The 22,815-nt window shown below is 49.1% G+C and overlaps 1 protein-coding gene across 4 annotated transcripts in view; it reads right to left on the bottom strand.

Moving 5' to 3' along the window:
- GATAD2A (GATA zinc finger domain containing 2A) overlaps positions 1–22,815 on the bottom strand; it is a 66,706-nt gene that overhangs the window by 42,922 nt on the left and 969 nt on the right. For 3 of the 4 annotated variants that reach the window (XM_008569737.1, XM_008569740.1, XM_008569739.1), the window contains exon 2: positions 3,848–4,113. In XM_008569737.1, coding sequence (XP_008567959.1) covers positions 3,848–4,107 — 260 coding nt within the window. In that variant the 5' untranslated portion in view covers positions 4,108–4,113. The remainder of the gene's footprint in view (positions 1–3,847; positions 4,114–22,815) is intronic. The other variant, XM_008569738.1, reaches the window with a different exon arrangement.

Here is a 22,815-nt window from a genome sequence, read left to right as displayed (position 1 = left end):
AAGCCAATTAAGAAAAAACAAATTAAAAATAAGAAAAAAAAAATCAGAGACAAAAGTAGATTAGAGGTTACTAGAAACTGGGGGGAAGGAAAAATGAGAAGTTATTGTTTAACGGGCACAGAGTCTATGTTTAGAATGACAAAAAAATTCTTTAAATAGACAGGTGGTGGGTCACACAGCATTGTGAATGTAATTAATTCCATGCAATTGTATGTTCGAAATGCTTAAAATGGGGCTGATCATAAGTTCAGCTGGTTAGAGCACAGTGCTGATAAGACCAAGGTCCAGGGTTCAATCCCTGTACTTGCCAGCTGCCAAAAAATTTAGAAAGCTTAAAATGGCAATCCTTATATTAGGAGGAAAAGTACTGGATTAATGGTTCAATGCTATACTATGTATTCTAAGTGAATCAGTGTGCAGTATATGCATGTACTGATTGAAACAACACCCTGTATATATCCCATAAATATTTACAAATGTTTTTTAAAAAATAAGTCAGTAATAAAAAAAAAGTATTAAAAAACAAAAAACCTCATAACTGTACTTCTCCAGAATTAAAACTATACAAGAGATGTGATAATGGGAACTGGAGAGACTCTGGTTACACAGGAACATCTTATTTTGAGAAAAGCCAGACTCAAAGGGAGCTGTCACCAACCTTGCTTCAGTTGCCTTCCTCGCTGTATACTGAGGCTGATTCTGGGGACATTACCATACACCTACAAGGCAGAGACCATCCCCCACTTTATGAGTGAAGAAACAGAGGCTAAGATAACCTGCCTGACATCAGTCAGGATGTGGTCTGGTCCCAACTTTGCCTGCTGGCCTTTGTAGCCGGCTCTTTCCTGCTCTCACACTACTTCATAAATGCCTTGGGGGTGGCTCTAGTACTGTACAAGGACCCCCACCAAGTGCCTGGATTAATATCTGCTCCTTTGTGTCCTTTAAGTGTCATCAGAAAAGCATCCCAATCAACTTCACAAACAATGTCACATCTCCTGAGTGATCTCAGTTTAGAATCCAATGGCCCAGTAGGGAAAGGAACCGAGAGGCTGAAAGGCCCGATGTAGGGTTTTGGCAACAGAAAGATCTGGGTTTGAGTCCTAACTCTGAGCTCCTTCAACAACTCACTCTCTGCCTTGGATTGAGTGTCTGGATCCCCACTGTGACAGTGTTAAGAGGATGGGAAATCCTATGATGGTGATGGAAAGGTGTGTCTTTGTTTGTTTTTTTTTTTTTTTGTCTTTTTTGTGACCGGTAAGGGGATTGCAACCCTTGGTGTGGTGTCCCCTGCCCCGCCCTCAGCCAGTGACCGCCCCAGCCATTCCTATATAGGATCCGAGCCCGCGGCGGGAGCGTCGCTGCGCTCCCAGCGCCGCACTCTCCCGAGTGCGCCACGGGGTCGGCCCGAAAGGTGTGTCTTTGTTTTTTTTTTTTTTGTCTTTTTTGTGACCGGTAAGGGGATTGCACCCCTTGGTGTGGTGTCCCCTGCCCCGCCCTCAGCCAGTGACCGCCCCAGCCATTCCTATATAGGATCCGAGCCCGCGGCGGGAGCGTCGCTGCGCTCCCAGCGCCGCACTCTCCCGAGTGCGCCACGGGGTCGGCCCGAAAGGTGTGTCTTTGAAGAGGTGCTTAGATTGCAGGACCAAGCAGTAGTGAATAGATTAATAATGGCAGGCAGAGGCGTGGTTCTGAGGGCTTTAAAAGAGGAGCACGAAGAGTCTGTCCCTCTCTCTGCTCCACCACTTTCTGCCATGTGAGACCTCTGGGTCACTGTTGCCACCACCAAGACCCTCACCACATGTTTTTCCCAGACTTTGGACTTCCCAGCCTCAGAAACTGTAAGCAATAAATTTGGGGGGGTTTTGTTCTTTTAAAAGATGACTGGTAAGGGGATCTTGACTTGGTGTTGTCAGCACCACACTCTCCCAAGTGAGCTAACCAGAACCGCCCATCCCTATATACGGATCCGAACCCGTGGCCTTGGCATTATCAGCACCACACTCTCCCAAGTGAGCCATGGGCCGGCCCTTGTAAGCAATAAATTTTATTTTCTTAAAAATTACCCAGTTCAAGGGGCCGGCCCGGTGGCGCACTCGGTAGAGTGCGGCACTTGGGAGCGCAGCGGCGCTCCCGCCGAGGGTTCGGATCCCATATAGAGACCGGTCTGCTCACTGGTTGAGCACGGTGCAGGTGCGACACCGAGGGTTGCAATCCCGTTGCCGGTTGCAGTACGGGCACAACAACGAGGGTTGCAATCCCGTTACCGGTCACGAAAAAAGACAAAAAGGAAAAAAAAAAAATTACCCAGTTCCAAGTATTTTGTTATAAGCAACAGAAACGGATTAGTACACTCTCCCTCACAATGGAGCACGGTGATTACGGGAGAAAAAGCACTCCAGGAGCCCAGGAATGCAAGAGGGACCCAGCATATCCTCATGAACATGGGTTACCCCTTCTCTGACCCTGACTCCAACCTGCCCCTGGCTGCTCACCCACTGGAGACCTCACCTGAAGTGTCATGAACTTTTCTCCCAGGTAACGACCAGTCAGGAGGGAAAGGAGTCCTGGACCTATAATTTATTTCTGGAACTATAAAAGGACCCTGGTTTTAGAACGGGGACTGCAGAAAGCAGAGTCAGACAGAAAAGCCTTTTTATGGATAGCAGGAACACAAAGCACACCGCCCCAGACACTAGAATGGTTCCCCAAGGTGGGGCAGAGGGGCTTTTCTCATATCTAAAGGAGGTAAGATTTTAAGTGCAGGCCTGGCTGGTTAACTCAGTTGGTTAGAACATGGTGTCAATAACACCAAGGTCCAGGGTTCAATCCCTTTACCAGCCAGCCACCAAAAAAAAAAGATAAATAGAATTTTAAAAAGCTGAGAAACACTAAGCCAGATAATCTCTGAAGGCCTTAGGATCCCAACAAAGAATGTAGGTTGGGGCCAGCTCTGCACCCACTGTCCCTTAGAAAACAAACACAGAGGAACAGGCCGAGGACTCAGAGAGGATTCTGCGGTGGGCCACAGAGAAGTTTGTCACAGGGCCAGCCAAGAGGTTGCAGCCACACCCATCTGTGCTCAGTGGGTGTCTGAGAGTGAATATTCTGGACAGCTCTAAGGGGAGGGGACAGGTGATGCAGAAGCAGGTGCTAGATCTGAATGTCTCTTTACAGGGAGAAAAAAAGACTTTTGAGTAAAGAAATGGGGTAGTAAGTTGAGTCTTATTTCTTTCAAGCTTTTATCTTAAGAGCCTTGCAAAAGCTGAGTATCAGGAAAGTCACTCTTAAAATAATCAGCGCTGACTAAGGAGAAACCAACAGAGCAGGACACCAAAGACCCAAGCCAGGTAAACACAGGGTCAGTCAAGCACACAGCCCCCACTTCCTCTGAGGAGTACCCTGGGCTGGGCTCCTGACTCTGTCCCCAGCCAAATGACCCAGGAGAGGCGTAGCGTCCCTTGCCTCCCAACACCCAATATGAAAAGCAGGAAGGCGTGACCAAATAAAAAACTCAAGTTTTCTTGCAAACCAAAAGCACTGAGTTGGACTGACAGCAGGTACATCTTCAACAAACCCTTGATGAGGGCAGGTGAGCAGACGGAAAGAACTGCTCCTCCTCCTGTGAGCCTCGTACCCTGTGCCATGTCGAGGACTCGGGTCCCATAAGGGGGGTCCCTTGGCCATGATGGCATAGCTGCTGGCGGGGCAATGCCAGGGCTGGAGCCCACAGCCATCTCTGACAACTCACCAAAGTTGCGTCCTCCAGTACTGTTAAGGCCTGGAGTGCAGCTAGCCCCCACCTCCACACTGCGCCTGTCTCCCGGTTCCAACCCCTCCAACTCACCTGTGTGAAGTGCGCATGTCCACGGGCCCGTCGCCTGCCTGCCCTTCACCTCTGCCCGTGGCCATCATCTCTGCTGCCCTCAGTGATCCTTGGGCTGGGCTTGCTCCCGGCTCAGGCGTCACCCTCATGTCTACGTCAGCATTTAAGTCTGAGGCCAACAATCCTCTCTCCATTTTTATTTTCTTGCTCTCCACATCGTCCTCCGACAGGTCTCGCTCAAGCACCCGTTTCTGACTCCGAGTTCGGCATTCTTCGGTCATTCTGAACTTTGGGGGAAGGAGAAGATACAACATTGTAACTGGGTGCTACGAAGTTGCTCTCTTCTTCGAAACTTTTCGGAGTGTCAGCTCTGAGTGTCCTCCTTGCCACGTGATGATGGCAGAAGTAGGCACAGCTGAGGAAGGGCCCACAAAAGCATTCCCAGGACATTTCTTCACTGTCTTGGGAAGGCTAGGCAGGAGCCAGGTGTCTCCGGCCTCCATAGTGTAGTGAGCATGTGGGAAGCCGAGCTGTGCCTCTCCCTGCTGGGACCGGAGACCCGCAGGGAGCTGGGCAGAAACAATGGAAGGTGGCTGCTTATCAGAAAGAAAAGGAATTCTGTGCACTCCAGACTCAAAAGCAAACAGAGGAAATTGTTCTAGATCTGAACTACGGGCCTATGGGACTCTGAGCACCTGCAATGGATTGTCTGGTATCCATGAAGGGGGTGACCGCACTGTCCCAGGAGCAGGGTTGGGACCCAGGGCCAGCCCTACACTGCAGTGAATTGGTTGACCTGTTTCTCCCCTTCAGTGATGGGTGATCTCCTCACTCCCTACTCACCTCTGGGAGGTGGGGAGTGGGGGTCACATTTAACCCTTTGGTTGCCAGCGAGGTACACTTTGAGAAGGGTGAGGCCTGGCCCATCAATGAGCCACCGCCCTGTACCTGCAGCACACACATATCTTGATTTAAAGAAGAAAGAAAAAGAAGGAAAAAACAGCTGAGTCAGTTTTTGATCCCATGACATCACTGGGCTCCACATGACCCTTCCCAGGATTCAGTCTGAGAGACAAAGCACTTTCCAGAAAACCAGTCTGAACCGGTTCCAGACAACAAGCTGAAGTGTTGTTAACCCTCACGGAGACAGGAGGGACCAGGAGGGATGACAGCTCAGCGATGTCTGTCTGCAGGGAGGCTGCTGGCATTCCACAGCAGGGTCTGGGACACAGGCATTCTTAAAGGGGCTGCTCTGAGCCCTGACCTTGACATCCCAAAGCAGGGTACAGAAACGAGGCTGGTAGAGTCCAAATCTTTAAAAAAAACCAACAACAACAACAACAAAAAACCAACCAGTGTTCACCAAGGGACAAAAAAAGAAATTTGGCTGCCAAACTCTAGTAGAATCACCAAAGTGTCACAGTCTTCCCAGGTCAGTCAGCACCCACCATGTGTGGGCCCTGTAGAGAACCTCAATTCACACCTGTGGCATGCTCTTTGCTGAAGCCCTCCACTTCTCTGTGTCCTCGCAGTGAGGGCACCCACCTTCCCAGCACCTTGGTTTCCTCACTGGCGTACACCTTGGGGAGGGCCAGGCATACCCAATACAGGAGGATGGAGGCAGCACGAGGCAATGAAGGGGTCTCATCACCATACATGGTGCATGCTTCCAAGCTGACTCACTCACATCTTTGAAGGAGCTCTGCCCAAAGGTGCCCTTTTGTGGACTTAGACTGAAAGGAAGGAAAGTGACAGCTTTTCCTGCTTCATGCTCCCGGAGCCAGAGGGAGAGTGGGCTGCATGCACACGTTAGGCCAGAGTGGCCCAGCCAGGGCACCCAGGCACCTGCTCTAACAGCGGCCTGTCCAAAAGGGTTAAACTGACAAGGTCTTCCCATGGCCCAGGGCGACTCTGTGCTCCCCACCCCATCTTGACGGAAGGTGGGGCCCGAGAACTCTCTCTCTCGGCACCACCCAGGTGCCATTGTCTGCCCCTAACATGACCAGGCTTTTGCAGGGATGGAGGGGGAGACAAAACTTGATGGCCCAGGCTTTCAACTCAGCCTCCACCTGCCCCTAACCCCTCCCGGAGTCCCAGCCTGCACCTACCACCCACTCCACGCCAACTGCTCAGCCCCCAGCCACCCCTCGGCCTGCCAGCCCCCCAACCCCCACTCCCACCCAGCCACCCCTCCAGCTCTTCCTCTATGAGCAGCTACCCCACCACCCTGTGCGGAGGTTGGCTCCTCACTGGCCCACAGAGAATGAGTGGTGCTCCCACATCCCTTTTAGCCCTAAAGTTCTATGGTTTCTTTCCTCCCTCCAATGTGCCTTAACCACAAACCCTGCCTAACATGCTTGCTGACAGTCTGTTCTGTCTCCCCATGAGACCACAGACAAGTCACTGCCTTCAAGGTGATGATACCCTCCACTCCCTCCCCTCTCTCATTATGTGAGCAATGGGGCATCTCTTCTTCAGGCACTGACCAAAGCAGGCAGATCTTCAGACATTCCAGACTGTGGGCCAAGGAGGAACCTGCCTAGGTGGAAGATGAGGGGAAACCAAGGACAAAGAGGGCCCCAATGGAGTCAGGGGGAATTCTGCCCCTAAGGGTGAAGCTCCCACTCTGGCCTAGTGTCCCCCCAGGAGGGGGGGGGGCAGGCGCCTGCCGGATGATGGAGAAAACACACCCCAATCCCCATGATGCTACACTCTTCCCTGTGACTACTAGATGCCCCCATGCCTCCCCACTCGGTCTCTGCTCCAGCCAGATAAGGACCTACCCAGAGCAGCCTCCAGCCTTGTTAAGTCCTTGACTCCATTCCACAAAGCTCATTGGAACCCGAGACCCTGCCTGAAGTCCTCACAAGTATTCCAGCCCACGTGGATGAGGCAGGACTGGTGACCAGATTGGCAGGGTTGTGCTTGAATGGCTTCACTTCATTGTCACTACTGTAGGATGAGAGGCTTCCCCCAGCTTACAAGGGGACCAGGGCAGAGTGGGGCCTCAGTTGCTCCACAAGCCTGCTCCTTCCAGGCCCAGAGATCACCCCCTAGCCTCAGGGCCCTTGTAACCCCCCGGTTTTGGTAGCTGGTTGGTGTCCCCAGCAGAGGGCCCAGGAGCCTGCAGGCATATGCTCTATGTGCACACTGTCAGGGCAGCTCACTATGAAGCCAAAAGCCTGGAACTCTGCCAGCCGTGCACCCAGAACTGATGGCTGGCCTCACAGCACACACCTGCCCTGTGACTCCCCTGTGCCTCCCTGAAGCAGGCCACCGGTGGGGTGAGGGGGGAAGTTGCTCCGCCTCACGAAGGACAAGCACAGCTGGAGGGGAGGGGCCAGCCATGGGAGAGGCTCTGATCTCCCCCTCAGGCTGACGCTTCCTCCACAGCCGTGCTGTTGGCGTGGGCCTGCTGCCAGCCAACCTCTGGCCATCACGAGCGTTTGTTCCCAGGGAGGGCAGTGCTGGTAAGGAGGAGTTCCTCCCTCCTCAGGGCAGGCAGAACCAGCACCCCTAGTGTATCAGAGTCGGTAGCTACCATGCTACAAGCACAGAACCAGGGACACCAACAAAGCTGCTTTGGAAGGAAGGAACTGGTCTCGAGGCGTGAAGAATGACAGATGACTTCTGCCCAGAGTAGTGAGGAGGTGCATTAGAATGCTTTCTAAAAAGCATGTGAGGAGGCCATATTGCCCCAACGGGCAATTGGGGTCCATTTCAAAACTCCCGGCATGAGAGAAGGAAACAGCTCCGACAGCAGAAGCTCCACCACAGGCCTGTGCAGGAACTGCCAGCCCACAGAGAACAGCTCCCATTCACAGGGCTGGGATCCTGTGCCAACAATGTGCTCCAACTTTCTGGAAGGCACTCAGACTGAGACCAAGACAGGAGCAAGAATCAGGGGAGACATTCCAGACAGGGGAACAGAATGAGCCAAGCTGCTGAGCAGGGAAGATCTCAAGGAAGGGGAGGCCATGGTGAGCCCTGTGTTAAAGGTTTTCTCAAAAGGAAAACAAAAGTCTTACTACTCATTGATTGACGATGGCTTCTTAACCCTTAGTGGTCTGAAAACTAAAGATAGGCCAAAAATGCAGATGTTGTCTCTCTTATACATCATTAGGACAGGGCCCTTGCCCAGCCACCAGCTAGGAGCTCCAGTGGTCCTAGGACATGATCAGTGGTTGGGAGGTACACACTGACGTGTGCAGAGTGTTTCTCACACACATCAGGGATGACAGCTTCCACTCACTGAGAGTGTCCGTGAGTTGAAGACAGGTGTGCGTCACTCCATAATGTGGGAGAAATTGAAGGCTAGCTGGGCTACAGTCTGGGTTGGGCCTGGGACCAATTCTCTTTCTACCTTGCCCCTCTGACGAGCCATCCACTGCAGAACGTTCCGCTGTATGGTCCGAGAAGGTTTTTCGTTAATCACATTTAAATTGTTTTCACCTGGAGTGACAAGCACATGGTGAGGCTTTGGTGACACATGCACACACCAGTGTACACACATATCAGGAGGAAGACGGAGCAACCACCTTAGATGCCCCCAGAGCAGCCGTGCCAGACAGAATTAACACTTGCCCTGCCTGGGGCTATGGAAGAAACCATGAGGTCAGGCCAGAGAAGACCCCCATGGGCAGAAGATATGAGCCCCACCCCAAAGCACAGTACTCAGGATGCCACTGCCACCCACCAGTTAACAGGCTGCCTGACAGAGGGACACCTCAATGTCCCTGGTGTGTTGCCAGCTCTGGAAGAGTTCCAATCACACAGCAGGTACACAGCAAACATCCGACGCATGAGCAGGTTTCACAGAAAGGAGCTCTCTGCATAGTGAAACTGGATTGGACACCTCAGACCCCCTTTCAACACTGGGATACTCAGATCCCAACCCCAATTTTATTGCTCCTCTAACAGAAATGTAGCATCTTCTTATTTTAAAAGGCAAAATACCTAACACCAATTGAGCATTGACTCCACATGGGTCACCAGATGATCCTCACAACAGCTGTAAGATGAATACTATCACCAGCCCCCATCTTACAGGTGGGGAAACTGAGGCACAAAAGGGTTAGGTCATGTGGCAGTCACACAGTAAGCAGGTGGAACGATGCTGAGAACTGAAGGAGCCCCTCTGGGCAGTGACCATGACACCCCCCATCTCCCCAACTGCCCAGAGTCAGACCTGGAGCTTCCCAAGGACACTAGGAGCTCCTCCTGAGACACAACTTGGGCTTGACCTCACGCTCTCACCCGACAGGCCTGGACAAGATGTTAAATGATTACAACTTATATTGAGTGTCATGAGTGAGACCACACCTTTTTGGTGTTTGCTTTCAAAGTGCAGCAAGTTCTCCTGTAGCGTAACATACACAGTGTTCCTAAAAGCCACCACAGGATGCAAAATCATGCAATAAAAACAAGAGGCTCATGGGAACGATGGGGTTAGGGGTGCAATATTTCAAAACCTCATCTGTGACATAAAAGAACATAGAAATCTGATCAACACGGACACGTGGGCAGCACAGCTGTACACAAATGCACATGAAGTCTGCCCCTGACCTTGGGGAAGACCTGGTGCTTGCCGTGGGCATGAGTAGACTGCGGTTTCTGAGTTACCATGAAGCACTGGAAGGCGGCCCGCCAATCCCAGGGGGGTGGGTGTGATTTAGTGCAGGTCTGAGGTGTGGGCATTTTGATTTTGCGTACTGGTAGGTGTTCTGTTTAGCTGGCAACAGTTTTCTGAATTCATCTAGTACATTTTTGGATTTGAGGGCCATTTAGTCTCTGTCGTGACCAGTCAGCTGTGCAGGTGTGACAGTACATGCTTGAATGGGCATGGCTGTGTCCCAATGAAACTTCACTTAGCAAAATGGGCCTCCAGCCTGTGGGTCATAGTGTTCCAACCCTTAACCTAGCATTTTTCCTGGACAAAACTGCATATAACCAAACACAGCATTTGTGTTATGCTCCAACTGTTCCCTAATACATCAATAGTGCTGAAACAAACCCGCTTTTCCAAAATAAGCCTTATTGCAGAACTGACTACAAAGAAAAGGACTGGAACATGTAAATTCAATCCAAGCCCAGGACTTAAGGTTAACTCTTTTGAGAAGTCAGAAGAAATTTAGTTTCAAAAAGTGCCAAGTACAGACAAGACAGCTCGCTGCAGTGTCAATGTTATACTGTCTTAAAAGTCTTACACACTTGGAATTCTCAAGATAAATAAGACCCTCATAGAAGGAAATTTCATGCTATAAACTCAATTACAACAGGGAATGAAACTTTAACCCAGTTACAGAAACAAGTGCTTCTTTAGCACAGGTGCCTGAGCATCATACCAAAGCCCTAAAGAAAAGCACAGGGGCAGAGAAAGACTGAGTGGGCCTTATGCCCAGCCTGAGGACCCTGGAAAAGCTCCACTGAGCATAGGACATTTGAGGATAGAAGGTGTAAACCAAATACACTGAGGTCAAGCGGCTGGAGGCCCCCAGGGATGCCTTGCAGAAGGAACGGGCCAGCATGGCCTGGGTTCTCCAGGTTACCAAGACTGGCCTTGCCCTCAAGGGCTGGGGGAGGGGGCATGCATGAGGGTGGGGGTCCACAACACCTCATGCTCTGGCCTGCATGCACCTGTCTCACTCCAAGGCGGGTCCTGGGTAGGTGGGTATCCTGCTTTCCATCCCTCATCCTTTGGGATGGATCAGAGTTCCATAATAAAGTCACTGTGGAAGACTAAAGGTCTATACTTGGTACATATTGCTTGTGGCTGCAGCTCCACAGTCCAGCCCCAGCCCAGGGGCAGCAAGAGAGCTGCCAGGACCTGCCCAGGGTGCAGTCTCCACCCTGTCGGCACCTCGATCCTTCAGTTCTGCTGACCTTCTCATGAACACTGGGCCTGATGGGGGACATGTCACTTCCCCTCCCCCCCCCAGCCTGGTGGTGTCCTGTGTCCTGTCCAGATCACACTCGGGCTCCCAGGACTTGGGGACTGGACGCAAGTTTTCTGAGCCTTCTGCCTGGTGTCAAAAGAGAGGAAAACACAGCCCACCAGGAGGATGACCACTTTACAAAGATAAGAAACATGACCCACAAATTCTTCTGTCCTGTTGAAAGGGTTTAGGTGCTCTTTCAAAGGCTTCTCACATGTGGGCAGCCTTGCCATTGGCCTCCAACAACCACAGTGAGGCTCTCAGTGCCTGAGCATCGAGCTCTTGGCCCTGCCTAGGCTGTGAGTTCTAGGGAAGCTGAGGGTGGTGAGAAAACAGAAACGGAGACAAGGACCACATGGTATTCCTGACTTACGAGCATCTGACCCTGCAAGACAGACCCACTATCAGCAGGCGACAGACTCAGGAAACAGCAGAGCATCCGTCAGACAGACACCTCCCCACCCCCGACAGCTGCAGCACACCAGGCTTGTTGCACATGAAGCAATCTTGCACCACTCACACTTGTGCACTCGCATGCATGTTTTTACACACCCACACAGCCATACACATACACCCACATGGAGTTTTCACCCCCTCCTCCCACTTATAAATCTTGCCCAATTATCTCAGAACAGGTCTTTCTTCTCTGTTCCTTCCTGAGCAAAAAAGAAAAGCAGGGCCGAACCCGTGGCGCACTCAGGAGAGTGCAGCGCTGGGAGCGCAGCAGCACTCCCACCGCAGGTTCGGATCCTATATAGGGATGACCGGTGCGCTCACAGCACTGACTGGCTGAGTGTGGTGCGGCTGGTCTCAAAAAGGACAAAAAACAAAAAAGAAAAGCAGTTTTCATGAGTGATCGGTGTCCACAACTTCCGGTCCACCTGCCTCAAGAATAAGGAAAACCATGAAGTACAGGAATGAAATTGGGCATAAGGGCCAGAATCACCAACGTGTGAAGCATGGGAAGGAGCCCAGAGCCCTGCAGAGTCTCCTGTGAATTCCTGCCCTCCTCCTCCACTTCGATCCACACTCCCTCAACCCAGCAACTTCTCACCTGGTGGAGCAGAACATTTTCACATCACTGGCACTGCAGCCTCCCTCGTGTCTACTACCTCATGCAAAAACACATAATTTCAGCTTCCAGATAAGCCAAAGAAATGACTGCTGTTTACTGTTGCTCATTTGGAAGATGCATGAATTCACAAGGGAACTTCTGCAGCGCGAGGAGCCTGGTCAGTTACTAACTTCCTGGGACACCCCCCTTCTCCTAGTTCACAGCCTGCCTGGCCCTATATGACATGGACTGCTGAGGGGCTCCTCAACTCAGCCATCCCTGACAACAAATACTCATCCTGAGCCAGACAGTGACCCTGGAGGAGCCGGTGACCCTGGGGCACCTCCTCTGTGAAGGGTTGGCAGAGGAGGAGCAGTTGGCATATAAGCCTTTGAGGGAGAAGAGACCCAGCAAGAGTTGGGAGATGCACGTGCAAATCACCGTTTTATTAGAAGCCAACACTGGAAAAGGAGTCCACCATGCTTGTTCAAAGAAGGAGAGGAAGAACCTAGAAAAGCTTCATTTGAGCTGAGCCCCAAGGGCAGAATCTGGATTTGTAGAGAAGGAAGAGTGAGGAATAAATGGTAGCAGAAAAGGTGATGTTGCAGAAACCTACAAGAGTGTGAATCCAAGAAAATAGATAAGCCACATAAAAGGAGACTTGCGCTTTTATTCAAACTTCTAACAACTGTTTTTTAAATGCGATGAGGTTGCTCAGAAGAGAGAAGCATCCCTGTACAGAAAGGCCACTTGTATTTAATTGAATACACTGAAGACCAGGCCACCTGAGGGGCTGGAGCAGGGGGGTCCTGGTCAGCTCCCAGCCTGTGAAAGTTAAGAGGGCTAGAACCTTCAACAAGGTCCCAAAAGAGAGGAGGGAGTGCTGAGAGCTGTAAAACAGCACAGAATGCACTCCAAAGACATGAGCACTTATGCAAGCACTGGCACTCCCCAGAGGGATGGAGGGGGTGCAACAGCCCCCAAAGGTGTTCACTACCTAAACCTTCTGGGAATAGATACTATTTACAAGTGTGCAGGGCTCAGCTCCGACATACACAGAAGTCAGAGGGAGAGGTTAAGTTCAGAAGCATCTCAGCCATCTCCTCCTAACAGTGAACAGTGACAACCCAAGTGCGCCCCCACACTGCATGCACTGCTGAATGACAACCATGGCTCTCCATGTGAAATGCTAATGGCCCACCCAATCGGAGTAAGCTAAAATAGCCAGATCCCCAGACTTCAAACTCCCCACCTGGAGTCCAGTGGTGGGGGATGGGGGGTTGAAGAAAGCATAGTTCCTATCCCAGGAAGATGGCATAGGGACTATTCTTTTCTCTTCCTCTAGACACAGCCAATCTCCTGAAAACTTTTGAAAACAGGGAACAATACCAACCACAGAGGCCACATGAAGGTCCCACGCGGATCCCACTTGGTTCCTTCTGCACCTCAGCCCCATGCAGGGCCCTCCCGGTAACATGAGATGAAAGCCTGTCTTCATCTCCAAGTCACACCAAACAATAGGAAAAAGTACACCTTAACTGATCACAAATAAGTGCCTTTAAAACTACCGACAGTTCCCGGGGCTCACAGTGGAGATTAGGACTTAACTTCTGTGTGTGGTATCTCAGACGTGCTCAGCAGCCAAGCCTCCCATCTGAGTCCATGCTGGAAGCAGCCCCACGTGGCACCTGGGCCGCCATCAGCCAGGGCCCCAGAGGGAGAAACAGATACTGCCTGACGACACAGAAACAAAGGCGCCCCTGTGCAGGAAGCCTTAGCAGCGTTAACCTCCACAGGAGAGTAGTGACCAGAGTCCCTGCTGCAGGACGTCACAGTGAGGACTGGCTGACCGCTCTCTGCTTCAGTAGGAAGGGACCAGCCCTCTGTCCCCTGCTGCCCCCTGGGCTTTGAGCCTCTTCAGCCTGTGAAGGGTTACGCCTGCCATTTCCATGCCATCTGTGACATGCCACTGGGCGTCACATCACAAAATGGGAAGCCTTAACCCTTCCAGGGCCACACTCCCTCAGGGCCCGGCTGAGCCACAGCTCTAACCACCAGCTCCATCAAGGCCTGTGGCGAGAAATAACAGAGAGGTTTTGCAAAGCAAGTTCCAGGAAGGGCCAGAAAGGCCTTCTGAAATCCTGGGAGGAGACACTCAGCAGAAAGTGGGGGAACCAAGTCTGCGTCTCTTGCCGTTTTCAACAGGACACTCAGCAAAGTGGTGCCACCATCAGTTGAGGCCCTGCCCAGCTCCTCTGTCAGGCTTCTCCCTGCAAGCGTCCTGCGGCATCACAGAGCCACAGGAAGGATCAGAGCCAGCAGGGAAACTTCTAAGTAAGTAAGACGAAAGTAAGTTTCTGGTGTCATGCAGCCTAGGCTAACCCACAAACAGTGCTCGCTGCACTTCCTGCATAAACTTAAGAGCTGGGACATAAATCCTACCTCTACCCTGCACCTTTTAAGTGCAAATCTTCCCTCTGGGGGTGGGGGGTTCTGGGTATAGACACTTACACCTGCAGCAATCTCTGGGCAACAGCTGAGCTGAGCTATCACACAAGGTGTGTACACTGGAAGGGTCTCACATTAGTGTTCTTTGTAAAACATGCTACTTAATAAGGCAGCATCAAAGCCCTCAGCCTGACCACGAGGCCCTACGGCCTCTCTGACCCCATCTCTGGCCACCCCATTCTGCCCTGTTCTCTCATCTCCAGCTCTACTGACATCCTAGCTGGTAAGTTCTCTCCCCTGCCTGGAGGGCTCCTCCTCCAGGGGACATGTATCTCCCCTATACACATGGCCTCTGGTGGGTCTCTGCCCCCTTTCCTCCCTCAGTGCCACTGGACATTCTGTCTACTTACTCATCTCTCTGTTTGTGTGCTCCCACACCCACGAGAACAGGGCACTTCTTCGTTCAGTGCCAGCATACCAGGGCCCATGCCAACACAACGCTTGGCAAAGAAGAGGCACTCAATATATGCTGGTTAAACAGATGAGGAAAAGTACTTTCAGAATTCCCAGCTATAGGGCCGGCCCGGTGGCTCACTCGGGAGAGTGCGGTGCTGATAACACCAAGGCCCCGGGTTCGGATCCCATATAGGGATGGCCGGTTCGCTCACTGGCTGGGCGTGGTGCTGACAACACCAAGTCAAGGGTTAAGATCCCCTTACCGGTCATCTTTAAAAAAAAAAAAAAAGAATTCCCAGCTATCACTCTCCCACCCCCTTCCTGGTTAAATAACCCAAAATATCTTCATACCAATAGAAAAGATAATAATCAAAAAAAAAAAAAAAGAATTCCCAGCTATCACTCTCCCACCCCCTTCCTGGTTAAATAACCCAAAATATCTTCATACCAATAGAAAAGATAATAATCAAAAAAAAAAAAAAAGAATTCCCAGCTATCACTCTCCCACCCCCTTCCTGGTTAAATAACCCAAAATATCTTCATACCAATAGAAAAGATAATAATCAAAAAAAAAAAAAAAAAAAAAAGAATTCCCAGCTATCACTCTCCCACCCCCTTCCTGGTTAAATAAGCCAAAATATCTTCATACCAATAGAAAAGATAATAATCAAAAACAAACAAAACTCTTACCTCATACCATATATGAAAACTCAAAACGGATCAAAGACCCAAACATTAAAAGCTAAATCCATAAAATTTTTTACAATAAAACATAAGGATAAGGATAAAACTTTATTGTGACACCAAAAGCACAACATTAACAAAAGAAAAAAAAGATATTTGGACTGTATCAAAATATTTGTGCATCTAAGGACACTACTGAGAGAGTGAAAAAAAAAAAAAAAAAAACCTGTAGAACAGGAGAAAATATTTGCAAATCGCATATGTGATAAGGGTCTCATGTCCAGAACACATAAAGAATTCTTACAACTCAACAAGACAACCCCATTCGAAAAACAGGCAAAGGACTTGAACAGACATTTCTCCAAAGAAGATATAGAAATGGCCAATAAGCAAGGGAAAAGATGTTCAGTATCATTAGTTATCAGGGAAATTCAAGTCAAAACCACAATGAGACAAAACTTTACGTCCACTAGGTTGGCTGTAATCAAAAAAGTGAAAAAAACAAGTGCTGGTGAGGACTGAGAGAAGTCAGAGCCCTTACAAATTGCTGAGGGGCACATGAAACGGCACAGTGCTGTGGAAGTCAGCCTGGTAGTTCCTCATAAAGTTAGATGTAAAATGACCCCATGACCTAGCAATTCCATTCCCAGGTATATACATATAAGAACTGAATACAGATATTCAAACAAAAACTTGTAGATGAATGTTAAAAGGAGAACTATTCACAATAGTCAAAAAGTAGAAACAGGGCCGGCCCGGTGGCGCACTGGATGGTGCGCCGCTTGGGAAGCGCGGCAGCACTCCCGCCCGAGGGTTCGGATCCCACGTACAGACCGGTTCCCGCTCACTGGCTGAGCGAGGCGCGGGAGCAGTGCCGAGGGTTGCAATCCCATTGCCGGTCCCCAGTCTGGTACGGGGGCAACACTGAGGGTTGCGATCCGTTGCCGGACACGGAAAAAAAAAAAAAAAAAAAAAAAAAAAAAAAAAAAAAAGTAGAAACAACCCAGATCTTCAGTGGATGAATGGATAAACAAAATGTGGTATATCCATTCAATGGAATATTATTCAGCTACAAAAAGGAATGAATCCAATGTTGATCCAATGTGGATGAACCTTGAAAACATCATGCTGAGTGAAAGAAGCCAGACACAAAAGGCCACATATTACGTGATCCTATTTATATGAAATATGAAATGCCCAAAAGAGGCAAATCCATAGAGACAAAGTCAATTAGTGGCTGCCAGGGGCTGGAGAAGCAGAGGTTGGAGAACGCAGAGTAACCACTAATGGGCATGGGGTTTCCTTTTGGGGTGATGAAAATGTTCTATAATTAAACAGAGGTGATAGTTGTGCAGTATTGTGAACGTATTAAATGCCACTGAATTGCACACTTTAAAATGGTAAAAATGGTGAATTTCATATTATATGAATTCTACCCACTTTTTTTTTTTAAGGAGGGTGGGGTGGTGTGGGGAAGAACCACAAACCTCTCTAAAGCTGCTAAGCTACTAAAAGGCAGAAGCAGGCTTGCTCTGACACCACCAGCACAAAATTGGGTCCTCAGGAAAGACACTCCTTTTGTGCATCAAGATCCCAAACAACCACAGAACTGCACCCATCAAGCAGGCAGCCCCTACCCAGGCCATCAGCCCTGAGTCCTCACAGCGTCCTAGGGAGCCGCAGCAAGCCCACCATACAGATGGGAATTAAGAACCTTCTCCCAGCAAAGGAGCCAATACCTAGAAATGTGATCATGTGGGACACACAAGTGACAATTCACTGATGAGGAGTCAAGGGGGAGAGAGGGGGAGGCCTCAGCTGGCTGGGGTCACTTGGGCCACCACCAGCACAGTACCATTTAAGTCAGGCCTTGTCACAGGCTCCACGCTGTTTAAAATCAAAACAAAACAAAACACACTGTGGTTCATATACTAACACATTATTGGGGACTTACCACAGACCTCAGTCTCACAAGCTGTTTCACTCATTCAATGGCCTGAATGCTGCTTCAGTTTTACCAAGGCTGACTGGGCCCCAGGGTCACCCACGATGATTCCAACCACACCCACCCAGAGCAGCATGTGCCTCAGGAGGCCCCAAGACAACATGGGGTAGGGGGGACAGCGGACACAGCACAGACCTGACAGACATGTGGCTGAGGTCCCCCCAACACCCCGCACATTGTTAGGTGGATCGCTAGATCACAACTTCTAAACACTACTGTTCATGAAACAAAGTCATGCTGAAGTCCAGTTAACCACCTACTTTATCTACTCTTAATCAGCTATGACTGCTGTGGGTGGACGATACCAATGGGGAGGTGACACTGGTCCTTAATCAAGAAAATATTAACTTATGGGCCGGCCCGTGGCTCACTCAGGAGAGTGTGGTGCTGATAATACCAAGGCCAAAGGTTCAGATCCCATATAGGGATGGCCGGTTAGCTCACTGGGTGAGCATGGTGCTGACAACACCAAGTCAAGGCTTAAGATCCCCTTACCGGTCATCTTTAAAAAAAAAAAAAGAAGAAAGAAAGAAAGAAAGAAAATATTAACTTATGTCACAGAGTCAGAGTCCTGAAGTAAAGCACACACGGTGACAAGATAAGCTCCAGGAGCTGGGTGGGGGAGGGGAAGTAGGTGGCCCAGCAGCTCACAGAAGTGCAGCTGCCATAAGCATCACAGCCAGTCAAGTCAAAACCAGAAGTTCACCCCATGAACCTCAGCTTCCTCACCTGTGAAAGGGGAACACTTTATGGCTAACATCTTGTGAGGTCTCCACAAAGAGTAACTATGAGTGTAGTTATTATAGAAAATAAGATGGCTGTAATGACAGGCTGTCCTGTCCAGTGGGCTTACAGGCCACAGCCCCTCATGGCAATTCCAGAATCTCTGAAAGTTTTCTGCTGGAATTTGAAGCAGCCACCACCCTAACTTTTGCAAACTGCTGTTTCCCTGGCCCTGGGTAATCTGCATCATGAAGCTCCCTGAGGGAAGGCCTGGGTCAAATTCAATTTTTGAACTTTTTGTTATAGAAAATTTCAAACATACCCACAGAAGTAGAGAGAAAGGTATGGTTAACTACAAGTGTCCACCGCCCAGGTCCCAAGGCCATTGGCGAGCAGCAGCCTCTTGTCACCCACGTGCCGCTCCTTTCCGCTACCCTCCCCACGAGCTTTCATGGAGCAAATCCTACAGACCATGCATGTATGAATGATGAACACGACCACAACACTGTGATAACGCCTACAACTTAACAACCATCCCTCAACCTTTGCTGGAGTCACACTTGTTTGAAATCTATAGGTTCCCCTCTTATTTACAATCACATGCTCAAAAAATTAGGTCATTTGCCCCATTTCCCATGGTTGGGTTTTGCCAACGGTGTCCCGTGTGTAACTTGGCAAGCCCCCAATTTCCCCTAAATTAGACCTCAAATGTGACCAGCACACGTCCCTCTGGAACATGATGCCCTCCTTGGGGGTTAGTAGCCACTGAAGTTGTCTGAACCCCCCCACCATTTCATTAAGTGTCTGTAAAAGTATAAACTTAAAATTCTATCATTTCATATGAATTAACTAGAATATGTCAATAGCTGTGCTGTCCATTAGTTAAGACTTGACTTCCTCAGGTACCACCTGGACAGAATGTACACTGGCCATCCCTTTCATTTCAGAAAGTCCCATGGGACAATGCTGCTCCATCTGTGAGGGGACCTGCCTCACCCTCTATCTTGCCCCTGGAGAGTTCAGTCCATAGAGAAGAGGCAGGATAAATGCTTGCTTCTATCCCTCTTATTCACCAATTTTCAAAATGAATTGGTTCCCTAACATCCTCCAAAGGGGACTGGTGAGTTTCTTCCTTTCCTTTGAGGACTAACAGGACCTGTGGATTTTCAACACCTGTAACTCAGGGACTCAGCCTTCTTGTTCATGCTCACCTGCCCCACCCTTGGCCAGTGGGGCCCCTCTGGGTCCTTCTGACACAATCCAGGTAGTGTCTTACAATCACAACATTCCCAATGCAGATTTAGAATTTAAACATTTTACTTAAGTACTTGGATTTTATATTTTCATTTTTTTTGTGTGGTGAATATTTTGGTCCTTAAAGACATTACTTATTTGTTTTCTCCTACAATATACAACAGAAATAATACTGGTATTGTTATCCTGAAACCAGAACTATGATTCCTAAAGAGTTTAAGATTTTTAAAGATTTCTGTTTGTTCTTACAGTATATCTCACTAAAACATTTACAGCCAAACTACCATGTTTTAAAGTCATGTGAAATAAATCCTCTCTGACAGGTTAAGTCACCATTTGGAGTCACAACTGACATGCACCTAGATTCACTTATTTCATTTTGTCTTTTTTTTTTTTGGCGACTGGCCAGTACGGGGATCTGAACCTTGACCTTGGTGTTACAGGCTGTGCTCTAACCAGCTGAGCTAACCAGCCAGCCCTCATTTTGTCTTTCATTTTTAGGGACTGCTCCACTACCACCACCGGACATACTTTTGTTTCATGATTAAGTAAAACATGCACACGACACTACAAAGATAGGAACACTCAGAAGTCTCCAGGAATCCCAGTGCCTTCTCCATACCTCCTGGAGATAACAATGTAGCTTACTTATGGTTTACACTTCCATTTTAAAAAATAAAATATGAGCAAACACACGTATGTCCATACCCCCACATTTCTTCAGGTGAGTGGCAACACACTGCATCTCTCCTTCCATCATCTTGTTCTTTTTCCCACTTGTCATTCCACTCAGAAATCCCATCACCACAACATATGAAGAAGTCCCACCCTCCTCCTTTCACTCAGGGGTTCAGCTCCACCCAGCCAGCCACTGACAGATGCACACATAAGTCATTCCCAGTGCTGCTATTTCTGAGTGTTATAATGAACAGCCTTGTCACAATCCCTCCTTATTTTCTTTTACCTCCCTTATTTTTGACAGTATATCTTTGGGATATATTTCTAGAAGTGGAATTGCTGGAGCAAAGGGTAAAAATGTACATAGTTTTGCTAGATATTGCAAATCCCCCTCCAAGGAGCTGTGAATCTCCAAAAGCAACTACGGCAGTGCCCAATTCCCACCACTAGGAACGGCATTCACCCCTTTTGCCAACCGAAATGCCAGAAGTATTGTCTCGGTAATGCTACAACACGCTTGATTCTTATGTCAGAAAGACTGAGCATCATTCACACCTTGGTTAAGGGTCACTTGCATTATTTTTTCTGTGAAGCATCTGTTTTCTAAAGTCACACCCATTTCTGATCCTTAACACCCAGCATAAGGCCCATCTCTCAGCACATGAGCAGTGTGTACGAATTAAACAAGCAGGACCCCTAACAGGCAAAACTTGGGGGCAGACACCACATCCATGAACCCACGCAAGCAGTCTGACCCCTCTGTGCACAGGAATAAACGTGTACACAGTGGAGTGTTGTGTGTGGACTGTATGCATCACTTAGGAGTGGGAGAGCCACTGGGCAGGCAGGAGCCAGCCATCCTCCAGCCGTACTCTCTCCTGGTAACCACTGGGTTCTCAAGGAAGGAATGGGAAGACCCCAACTGACCACAGGCTACACCTTCAGCTGAAAGTGGGTGCAGGCTACTTGCTGACCAGGACACACCCAAGAGTGAGCCAAAATTGCATTTTGTGGACAAAAACTAAAATCAACCGATATCCTGGGCTGACTTACACACCAAAATAAAAAGTGCACAAGCTGACATACTGATAAATCTTGAAGAAGCAATTGCTTAAGCATGGCTTTTGCCTATTTGACAGGGAGCATCAGGTGCCACAACTGCTCACAGACTGCCCTCTCCCATCAGGTCAGACCCACAAGAAAACCCAGGATGGCCTCTGGATGTTCCCTCTGAACCCCCAAACTGGATCCTTGCAACATTACAGGTGCATCTTCTCTCCCAGTCAGTGACAGGGAAGGAGGCTCCCTCCTTTTATTCACTCATCGAACAGCTACTGCTTGGACCATGAACTTTTGAGTTAAGGAAGGGCCAGGCCAAGGTGGGGTGATCAGCCTCGGACTTGGGAGAACCCTAAGCCAGCCCGGCTGCCCTCAGACAGTGCCCTGCACTACAGGACGAGGACAATGAGAACGGTCACTCACACCCCCCAGGCTACAGGTGCTTCCACCTCAACAAAGGAAGCGAGCTTTAAGACACACTCTGAGAGCTGTGCGGCTTCAGGGACTCTGTCTCTGTTAAAGCCTGACACCCCCAAATGGTAGTGACGGCATGTTGGCACCAACACTGGGTAATGGGTACTGTTGATGATGATTCTTAACTACCTCTAAGAAATCAGGACAGACTTGGAGTCCATCCTTATCTCCAAAGAGGCCTGAGAACCCCCTGGAACATGAACCAGCGTAACCACCACGGATAAGAGTCTGGCAGCTCCTGAAGAAGCTTAACAGAGTTACCATCCCATCTGGCAATTGTACTGCTAGGTACATACCTAAAAGAACAGAATAGAGGTATTCAAACGAAAACTTGTGGATGAATGTTAAAAGAAGCACTATTCACCACAGCCAGAAAGTAGAAACAACAAGGAGTCCATCAGTGAACAAATGGGTAAACACAATGTGACACGTCCGCACAGTGGAACACTATTTGGCCATAAAGAGTGAAGCTCTGACGCATGCTTCAATGTGGATAAACCTCAAAAACATCGTGCTGAGGGCTGAGCCCGTGGCGCACTCGGGAGAGTGCGGCACTGGGAGCGCAGCAGCGCTCCCGCTGCGGGTTCGGATCCTATATAGGGATGACCGGTGTGCTCACAGCGCTAACTGGCTGAGCGTGGTGCGGCAGGTCTCAAAAAGGACAAAAAAAAAAAAAAAAAAATCGTGCTGAGTGAAAGAAGACAGACATAAAAGGCCACATATTGTAAAATTCCAAGTACATGAAATGTCCAATATAGGCAAATCCACAGAGACAAAATGTAGATCAGTGGTTGCCAGGGGCTGGGGGTGGGGGAGGGAGGGAGTGATTACTAATGGGGTTGCCTTTTGGGGTGACAGAAATGAACGATTTAATTCATTAAATACTAATGATAGTTGCACAACTCTTACAAAAAACCCCACTTCAAATGGGCGAAATGCATGGTATGCAAATTATATCTCAATTTTTTTAAAAAAAATTTTTTTAAGCACTGGGAAAGTTTGACTTTGTTAGGAGAACATTCTGGAAATATTTTCTTGACACCAGAATCACCTGACCACACTCATATTATCTTATCTGCCATCACAGCTGAACCCTCAACAAAACTGACCCCCAACACTTGTCAGAGCAGCTGAATCTCACACTGTGCAATCTGGCAAGATGCTGTTAGGGGATGAACCCCTCTGCAAGTCATCTGCCAGCTCTGCGCCGTTTCACAGT

This window comes from Galeopterus variegatus, unplaced genomic scaffold, assembly GCF_000696425.1.
Source record: "Galeopterus variegatus unplaced genomic scaffold, G_variegatus-3.0.2 Scaffold526, whole genome shotgun sequence".
In the NCBI taxonomy this organism is placed as follows: domain Eukaryota; kingdom Metazoa; phylum Chordata; class Mammalia; order Dermoptera; family Cynocephalidae; genus Galeopterus; species Galeopterus variegatus.
This window is presented reverse-complemented; position numbering and strand designations above follow the sequence as displayed.